Raw genomic sequence first — 10,237 nt, forward strand, 5'->3', positions numbered from 1 at the left:
CTGACAAAACATCCAACGGAAAAGGTAGCACTTGATGCCTTTGGCACTTGAACCAAAAAATCACATATGTTACAACCGCTTAAATATAGGCTGTGCCTCCACAGCAGCATAAGTGGAACAAAGATGCCGAGCAAAAATCCAACATCAATTTGCCGTTAGGGTTCAGTTTAGTCAAGTAATGCTTCCAATTTCTTTCACTGTCAAGTGAACTCCTGGCTCGAAAACATTGATCTATAACCCCTGGGCTCTTCGGCACCTGTGGCTGAATCCTGAAAAACTAACGCTCCATGGACATATCTTTGTTTGCTGGGAAATCTGGAAAATGCACGAAGGAAACGATGGCCTCTTTACTTCCCCTGGCCCTTTGGCTTGCATCATCCAGGAGTGTCCTGTTCATCAAGGGCCTACCCTCCAGGGTAATCTTTTGTTTGCTGGAATTATCAAAAGAGCAGAATGCGCACATCTTGACAATAAACCTTCAGTGCCGTCCATGCAACAGTCGCTAACATCAAGAATCAAGAAAGTAGGGAAGGTCTGTCTCATCCCCGGGACAAAGCAATTTGCGCAAATTATACCTAATTAGACAGCAAGAATAGACATTGTGTTCCCTTTGTACAAACCAATTTTAACCACTCTCCATAACCTTACAAACTAACCCCTCCGTCCCATAATATAATAGCGTTTCCGACACTAGGTCCCATAATATAAGAGCGTTTTCGACACTAGTGTAGTGTCGAAAACGCTATTATATTATGGGACGGAGGGAGTACTGTACTTACTTTCCCCAATTTCCCCACCTTTTCTACTCACAGGTTGTTTAGACACAACTCATGTACAACGAGAACCTACAGTTTGGGTATCACGAACTTGCCTGCGATACGATGACCATAGATAGCGAGCTCAATCATACGTCATGGATCTATTGACAGCATCTACCACCATACTTTGCATGACTTTCCTGTTGCTTTTTCAGAATGTTCCTCTTGACAACCGATGACGAGCCTTCCTCCAGGAGACTTGGAACCTCAAGGATCTGCACGACGGCAAAACTGAGTCTGTTTGTGATTCATGTAGCTAGGGGCTTGCCTACTTGAAGAAAAAGCAACCACGAAACTGAAAATGCAACTAAGTTCTTCAGTTGTGTTCCCATGTGTTTGCATCTTAATTGTATAAAAGACTCTAGAGTCTAAGGTTGTGGGGCACAGTATCTCTGGAGTCTTTACCTTTAGCACAAGTTCTTCAAAACAATTCTCGACGTTTTCTCGAGTTTTTGCACTGCTCTCAAGAAACAGACATCCAGATTCTTGTGCGAAGGCAAGACCTTCTTCTCTTGTGACTGTTCTCTCATCATCCTGCAAAGATGGGACCATCAAAATTAAAGCTAACAACTGAATCTATGTCTACTTGACCCATGAGTGATTTCCTGAATTGATATAAAGTTGTGTAGAAAAAGCAATTTAGGTTTGGAAAGAAATAACAAGTTTGGAACAAAATATTCAGGAAAAATAACAATTTCTATTTGGAAAAAAATGGTACCTTATCAACTTTGTTTCCAACAAGCATTTTTATGCAGTCTTTGTTTGATGAGTTTGAGTCTATCTCCTTAGTCCATACATCACCCAAATTTGTGAAGCTCTCTCTCTTCGCGACGTCATATACTATGAGTAAAATACTATAAGATATTAGACCTTAATCCACTTTATAGCATGAAAAACATAATACACAAAGGACCATAATTCTCAAGATAATTTAGCACTACACAAGCTAATCAATATTTGCCATCGTTAACCTAAGCACATGCTTTCATATTCGCCATGACCAAGTGATTAGTAGCAACTAAATTATTGTGAAGTATGATCAAAGGTTCCACGTTTCGCTAGATATATAATTTACACTGATCAAAACATCAGCAATAAAAAAAATCTTGACCAGCATGCACTAGCACCTGTGGCATTTTTTTATTTAGAAGAACAACAATGAGGCACCGCCTAGAGGCCAAGCCTCAAACCCAGGTGGGCTGAGCGAGCACAGAAGCCGCTAGCCTAGCGGCGCTCAAACATGAGTAAATAAGATACTCTTAACTAATAAGATTGTCCATGCATACACATAGAAAGAAGTATCCACAAAATAATGAAAAATATTTCTCGTTTGATGGAAGGGTGCATCCTTGTGGTCACCAACTTCTCATAATTCCATGCATTGCAAGTAACAGAGTTGATTTGGGTTCATCAATGGAGAAATCATGAATACAAAGGGAAATGCAAGAAAACTGTGCTACAGAAAAAAATGATCTACATAATGTAGCACTAAGTAGCTGACCTACTGGTGAGTATATTAACGGAACGATTCAATAGACCAACCTAAAAAGTTCTATGGCATATCCCGAATATCTAATCTCCGAGTGAGAAAATTTGACATCATCTTAGAACAACAGTATATGTAAGAACTCAAAAACAACTAAGAACATTTTTTTTACCTAGAATAATTCCTTGAGCACCTCTATAGTAAGAACTAGTGATTGTCCTAAACCTCTCCTGGCCAGCTGCAAAACAACAGAAAATGACTTGTAGAACATTTAAAATATTGTAGACACCATGTCATAATTTACTCTGTTTACAGATAACTAAGACACCTTCCAGTAGTACTACTGTCGTGAAGAGTAGGTAATATGGTGCAGCTCTAAATTATTCTTTAGGACAGCACTGAGTGGGGTTATAAACTCATAAGGATGGAACCTCTGGTCGAGATGATGTCAGGAGAAAGGGAGTAACATGATGGGTGCACCCAAATAATAAAGTATCTTATAAATGCTTGAAGTAATGATGGCAGAGAAGGATGGGAGGGCAAGATGACTAGCAAGCTAAATCTAGGAATTTTCCATGCTTATTGTCTATCTTTTTTCTGAGATGATCTTTATTGCTATTTTCTGCTCTAGTTGGTGCTTGTAGCAACTCCTGGTAGTTTTTGGCATATTAAAACATTGTTGCGTCTCTATGAGCAAATTCCAACCACTTGTTCTTGGAACATAAAAGTCTTGCATACACGACCGCTTACTTGAAGTTAGGACTTATTTGTGCCAGTTCCTACTGCGAAAGACCATACTTGAACAGTCGGAGAATGAGAGGAAATTGTGAACTCACCAGTATCCCATATAGTCAGCTTCAGTTTCTTTCCACCAACAGTAAGAAACTTGATTTTGAAATCAACTCCTGGCAATCAATGTGAAACAAAATTATAAGACATGTGAAGTATATAATCCAAAAGAGCGTGCAATTTATAGAATAAAATTGTGATGGTGTGAAAATCATAGTACTGTAGTATATAGAGCTGCATGCACAAGCATAACAGCACTGCTGTCTCGGGCCTAAGGGTTAGACTAGAGTTGGCTATAATTATTTTTCTTCAAATTGTACGAGCCAGGTCTTGACCCAGTCAGGACATACTGTCTCTCACACAATCTTGAGTTGCATAACACAAAGAGTTCACCCATAGGCCATAAGACTAAACTGGCGAGAAAACATAGTGGCGGGAAGGAAATACATAAGGGCACCGAGTTGGGACCATTCCCATAGATTACGTGCAAGGTAAAATTGTCCAAATGACTTTTCTGAGAGGGTTGCTTGAGTAGGAGTACTAATTTTTCTTTAGTGCGCAATCAGGTTTTGTTGCACAAGCATGGATCGCTTTCCCTATCTTCCCAAATACTAGCTTCAGCATTTAAGCATTTGGGTTGATGGGGACCAACCTATTAGTGGCATATAAGACCAACTGTAAAGGACATATGGTACTACTCCCAGCCCTGGCCAACGCCAACAAACAAGAAGAAAGTGGAGACAATTCAGCAGAATCAAAAGCAGAGAACAGCTCGGGCATTAATTAAAACTTAAAAGGAAAAGGTCTCGTTCACCGAAATGGGCGGAATCGCTGGTGCCCTTAATCCGCTACCTACTGCCACCACACGATATACTCCGAAGCAATACGACGAGCGTACACTGAACCTCGTACTAGTCTGGTAGTACCAAGCAGAGCAAGAGAGCGATCGGACTGGACGTGGCGTGGCGTGGTGTGGTGGTGGGGTGAGAGTGAGACTAAGAAGACGTACCGATGGTGGGCGCGATGTCGTCGTCGAGGTTGGCTGCGGCGACGAAGCTGACCAGGAGGCTGCTCTTGCCGACGCCCGAGTCCCCGATGAGGAGGATCTTGAAGGAGCACTCGTAGCCGCCGCTGCCCCCCGGCGACACCGGCGACACACCCATCACCCCGCGCCGTCCCGGATTCGGCGCCGGTCGAGTCGATGGTCAGGCGGGGCGGGGCGGAGGATTTAGAGGCGGAGGGGAAGGCGGCAGCGGCAGAGGAGACAGCCCGCCAGCCAGGCTGAGGCTGGTGCTCTCTGGCTTTGACTGGGCGAGAGGAGAGGTGAGGTGGGGCGCGACGGCTGGTTTATGGCAACGAGCCGCGCGGGGCCGAGAGCCTCCGTCCGGTCCAAGTGGCGCGGTGGCACAGCCGGCCGCGCGCCGGGTGGAAAATGGTGATGCGCGCCAGTCTGCGGGGGTCTGGAATGGTATGGGTCGGGTGGTGTTCGCCTTTGTCCCTGCCTGCCTGCTGGATCGGGTCGGGTCGGGGTGGGCGTTTCTGGCTCGTTGCGGTGAACGCGACGGGTTCCCGACCCGATCGGCGCGGTGCGGTGGGGTTGGTTTCTTGACTTGGAGTGATGAATGATGATTTTTAATACAAATCGGGATGTATGATTGGTGGGGCGAATAATGTTGTTGCTGCGGCAGAGAACCAGACCAGGTATACGTACTGCGTCTTATACTAGCGTCATGCAACACCTGGCGACGCGTGTGTCGCTTCGGCCGGCACGTAGCTTTTGTCTGCGTGACTACGGCGTTAACGTGTCCGGCCGGCCTCTCCAGGCTCCAGGTGAGGTGATCGATCATGTCACGTGACTCGGCATGCGTCTGTGTCTAAAACCGTATCCTTGTAGGCATATGATACTACGGCTACGTACGTACTTGTATCTTTCGGTTGTTATCTCCGGTGCTTAAGGTGTGCTGGTTGGAGGATGTAGCGGGTTTGGGCGTTTGGCTAGCAACCAAAACCCCTAGCCGTCGCCGCCAAGAGAGCCAACTTTCTGACGCCGTTTTCCGGCGGCTCTCCTTCGCAGGCGATATCTTGGTCGTCGGTCGTGAGAGGTGTCACCGGATTCCGCGTGTGCGGGTCGTTTTTCTTTAGGTTTAGAGGCCTAAGGGCCTGTTCTGAACTCCTTCAGCTTCCAACTCCACAAACTCCACGAATGATTTCGAGCCGAACGGATGGGCTCCAAGAAGCTAACTTCTGAGAAGCTAGCCAGAGCGTAGTGCAAAAACGAAGAGCCCGATTGGCCCAGCTCCACCGAAACATGAAGTTGGAGTTCCCCTTATTTACAGCGACCTGCCACCGTCAAGTTACGTACCGGTTCGACCTCCCCTCGCTCGATAGAAAAAATGAAACTCGAAGCGGTACGGTCCTCCTCTCAACGAATCGGTACCCCTCATCTCTCGAGCTTGCCCATTATGGGCTGGTTCGAGCCGGCCCAATATGGTGCTAAGACGGGCCATAGATGCTGCCAGCCCATGTTGGCGATGAGAGAAGCTAGCGTGGCTGCCGAACGGGATCAAAATCGCTATGTGGAGTTAGAAGCTGCATTGGGAAGCTGGATTTGAGGAGTTGGGAGAGTTGGGAGGAGTTCAGAACACGCCCTAATAGCTTCGGTTTTTGGATCATTCGACGCCTTGGCTTCGGCGACGGCTTCGGCGATGCTGAATAAAGAAGCTTCAGATTCTTCTCCGGCGAGGCGATCGTCTCTATGGTCGGTGATAGATTTGGGAACCAGTCTACTCAAGCAGGGATACCGTGACGGCGACGGCATCCTTGTGGTGGACTTGTGTCCTCGGGCTCCGCCATTGCGACGGCGTCTGCTCCATCGTCAGCGCGGAGCTTGGGAGGTAGTTCGGAAACGGATGCAGATTGTGGTCTGCATCGACGACATCTGAAAGACGGAACGTGTGCTGGGTTCATGGTTGATGGATGGCAAGTATGGTTTCCTACTTCGGTGTCTTAGTCGTGGTGGGGTGTCAGATCTGGAGTTTGATGGCGTGTCCGGGGTGTTGCCCCGGTCTGATTCGTTCAACGGCAATGGCTTCATCTTTGATGAGCCACCTTGGAGGTCCGCAAAGCTGCATATCAGCGATGGAGCCGCGTCGAGCTCAGGTGAGGAGATGATTCATCATTTTTTTTCTTTAGTGGCTGCTGTGGTGGTGCCGGAGACAGGTGACGGACGTTGGTGTCAAACTTAGCGATGTTCTGCTATCTTTTTAGTTTTGTCATGTCAGTCTTTACGTGACTTGTAATTTGATTTTTATGATATAAATGAGACACGTATTACCATGAAAAAAAACTTTCGTATAACTGTGTGCACGCAACGACACTCGTTGGGAGACTTTGTTTGTCTCGTGGCCCGTTTTTGTTCACGCTGAGAATGGGATTATACTTTACTTTAAGGCATCTTTAACGGTAATCCATAAATTTTCTGCCGCACCTGTCCATAGGCAAAAGGATCAGTCCACGAACATGGATGAAGAAGGACGACATTCAATGCTAATCTATATATATCCACCAATAAATTCAAATCACATCAGCGCCGGATCGTAAGCCCGATCACAACAAAGAAGCAAATATGCTTAGTTCTTACCTACCCAAATCCAAAAGAACATTACTTCAGCGGTCCGTGCATTTTTGCCATGTCGGCCCGGCAATCCTAGCCGTCTGCTGGCCGATCAAGGTGGTGACGTCACTGCTGCGTTGGCAACTTCTGCCTCCGCGTTCGCGTCCTCATAGTCCATCGTCACCAACTCATTTTTCTGCCGCTGCAACATCTGGTAGCGGATGGATTGCACGATGATTCTTGTGTCGGCATCCAAAGAGTACATATTCAAGGTCAATATCTTGGCGTCTTCCGCATTGATGACTGATGACCCACAAGTATAGGAGATCAATTATAGCTCTTTTCGATAAGTAAGAGTGTTGAACCCAACGAGGAGCGGAAGGAAATGACAAGTGGTTTCCAGCAAAGTAATGTCTGCAAGTGCTGAAATTATAAGTAGTAGAGTAGTTTGATAACAAGGTAGTTTGTAACGAGCAAGTAATGATAGTAGTAACAAAAGTGCAGCAAGGTAGCCCAATCCTTTTGAGGCAAAGGACATGCCAAAACATTTTCTTATGATAAGCAAAGTGTTTTTAGGGTACATGGTAATTTCATCTAGTCACTTTCACCATGTTGGTTCGATTTGTGTTCTCTTCTTTGATAATTTGATATGTGGGTGGACCGGTGCTTAGGTGTTGTTCTTACTTGAACAAACCTCCTACTTATGATTAACCCTCTCGCAAGCATCCGCAACTACGAGAAAAGTATTAAGAATAAATTCTAACCATAGCATTAAACTTTTGGATCCAATCGGTCCCTTACGAAAACAGCGCATAAACTGGGGTTTAAGCTTCTGTCACTCTCGCAATCCATCATCTAATTGCTACTCCATACTGCATTCCCTTAGACCCAAATCTGGTGAAGTGTCATGTAGTCGACGTTCACATGACACCACTAAGAGAATCACAACATATATACTATCAAAATATCAAACACATATCAAGCTCACATGATTACTTGCAACATGGTTTCTCCCGTGACCTCAAGAACAAAAGTAACTACTCACAAATGATAATCATGCTCAAGATCAAAGGGGTATTAAATAGCATATTGGATCTGAACATATAATATTCCACCAAATAAACCATATAGTAATCAACTACAAGATGTAATCAACACTACTAGTCACCCACAAGCACCAATCTATAGTTCCGGTAACAAGATTGAACACAAGAGATGAACTAGGGTTTGAGATGAGATGATGATGTTGAAGATGTTGATGGAGATTGCCCTCCCCAAGATGGGAGAGTTGTTGGTGATGATGATGACGATGATTTCTCCCTCCGGGAGGGAAGTTCCCCCGACAGAATTGCTCCACCGAAGGGCAAAAGTGCTCCTGCCCAAATTCCGCCTCGAGCGGCGGCACTCCGTCCCAAAAGTCCTCTTCTTATTTTTTCTAGGTCAAAATGACATATACCAGAAGATGGGCACCGGAGGTGGTCCTGGGTGAGCACAACCCACCAGGGCGCGCCTGGGCTCCATGGCATGCCCAGGTGGGTTGTGCCCACCTGGTGGGCCCCCTCTGGTAATTATTTGCTCCAATATTCATCATATATTTAATAAAAAATATCCATGAAGTTTCAGCTTGTTTGAAGTTGTGCAGAATAGGTGGCCTGACGTAGCTTTTCCAGGTCTAGATTTCCAGCTGCCGGAATTCTCCCTCTTTTATGTGTACCTTGTAAATTATGAGAGAAAAGGCATTAGAATTACTCCAAAAAGCATTATTATGGATAAAAACATCATAAATAATAATAAGAAAACATGATACAAAATGGACATATCGGTGGAGATCTTCACCCTTTTTTCCTCGAGCGTGACCTTCCTCTCTTCGATCATGATCCTCCTCTCTTCGAGCTTGATCTTCTTGTCCGTTGCCTACATCAACAATTTGAACCTCTTCGCCTTCCTCTCCTCCTTGATTTCCGAGCGCTTCACGCATGCCTCCTCCTTCTTCGTCAAGATGTCCCCGAACCCCTCTGACAGCTTGGCCGCCACACCTTCTTTATTCGTCCTCTCCTCCTCCCACTTCTTCCCTCGTAAATTTCTTCTAACCTTCTTTGGCGGTTCTTGGATTGGGTCGGTATGGTCACCGTTTTCTTTCTCGTTTGCTTGGGCAGCGGTCTTGGCAATGAAAAGGCTCCACTTCGGTTGCTCATTCAACTTCAACCAACAATGCATGACGGTGAAGGACTTCTTCTTCAACTTCTTGTACACCACACAAGCACGAGTAGGCTACAAAGTGAAACATTGCCGACAATGCATATCCATCTAGCGAGCAACAAAACAATACATACATGTTTGGTTGCCTGCATTAGCACCAATCAAGCCCGCGCGGGGAAAAACATCCGTTTGGTTGCGTGGGATACATCTACATCTCGGGCTGCACGGAACTTAAAGCAGTCCTAGACTAGCCCTGCGAGCGACTGCCGAGTTGGCAATTTCTCCACCACTATTAGTGAAATGAGCCACTAACCGGTGGGCCCCACTGGTCAGGTTTGACCCTGGACGGCATAGCCGACCTGCTACGTCTTGCTGATATCATAATTATTCTGGCGTTTTTATATATCACAAATGATTTATAGAAAATTGACTAACCTTAGAAAAATCACAAAAAATCAACCGTAGCTTGTGTTTAAATAATTTATATATGAATGATCAGAAAAATCCAAATGATCCATCTGTAATAATTTCATGCCTATTTAAGCAACTTTTATTTACTGTATAAGTGAAAACAACTAAATGTCATTTTAAAATGCTTAAATTGGAGTTGTATTTGAACCTTTCATTCAAATGTACTTCATCCAAATTGTTGCTAGATGCATTAGCACCATTCATAGCATTTTGACATGTCATGATCATGCATCATATTGTTGCATTTGATGTATATTGATTGCCTCTCTGGAACCGTTCTTCTCAATAGGTTCTGCCCCTGCGAGTGGCACCGACTACCTATCTGAGGAACAATGCTCCCATGCTGATCTTCTAGGCAAGAAAACCCCCTTGATCATTCTGATGCAATCCCACTCTCTCGCTCTTGATCTCTATTTATTGCATTAGGACAACACCGATTCAATTGTTACATGTTGCAGTAGTTGAACCCATTCCTTTGCATGACTTGTCATTGTCATAGTAAATAGCCAAACCTTTTTAGCATGATTAGGAGTTGCTTGAGCCATGTTGTGAATTCATCCATGCCATGCTTGCTATTGCTTAGAGTTGTGTCATATCTGATTCATCCAGGATGAATTAGAATGGTTGTGATCATGTCCTACTATTGAGAGTTAAGTGTGTGAACACATTTTGGTAAAGGTGGCGATGAGAGGCCATGTAGGAGTACATGGTGGGTTGTCTCATTGAGACCATTGTCGGCGTCAAAACCGGCGGACCTCGGGTAGGGGGTCCCGAACTGTGCGTCTAGGTCGATGGTAACAGGAGACAGGAGACACGATGTTTACCCAGGTTCGGGCCCTCTTTATGGAGGTAATACCCTAC

General features: G+C 45.2%; 1 protein-coding gene across 3 annotated transcripts; it reads right to left on the bottom strand.

The window, feature by feature from the left end:
• Nucleotides 1-11: 11 nt before the first annotated feature.
• Nucleotides 12-4,499, bottom strand: LOC125555675 (ras-related protein RABC2a-like). 3 transcript variants are annotated; one of them, XM_048718554.1, is made up of 7 exons: nt 4,103-4,499; nt 3,141-3,209; nt 2,477-2,542; nt 1,537-1,658; nt 1,224-1,352; nt 872-1,033; nt 12-431 (listed from the first exon to the last, which is right to left on the bottom strand). In XM_048718554.1, exons 1-6 carry the CDS (start codon nt 4,254-4,256, stop codon nt 920-922), a joined length of 654 nt encoding a protein of 217 aa, XP_048574511.1. In that variant the 5' UTR covers nt 4,257-4,499; the 3' UTR covers nt 12-431; nt 872-919. The 3 variants fall into 3 exon arrangements, with proteins under 3 accessions (XP_048574511.1, XP_048574516.1, XP_048574507.1); XM_048718559.1 differs by having other exon boundaries at nt 12-502; XM_048718550.1 differs by lacking the exon at nt 12-431 and having other exon boundaries at nt 560-1,033; nt 4,103-4,498.
• Nucleotides 4,500-10,237: the final 5,738 nt, after the last annotated feature.

Source organism: Triticum urartu, chromosome 1 (assembly GCF_003073215.2).
Source record: "Triticum urartu cultivar G1812 chromosome 1, Tu2.1, whole genome shotgun sequence".
NCBI classification, from domain to species: domain Eukaryota; kingdom Viridiplantae; phylum Streptophyta; class Magnoliopsida; order Poales; family Poaceae; genus Triticum; species Triticum urartu.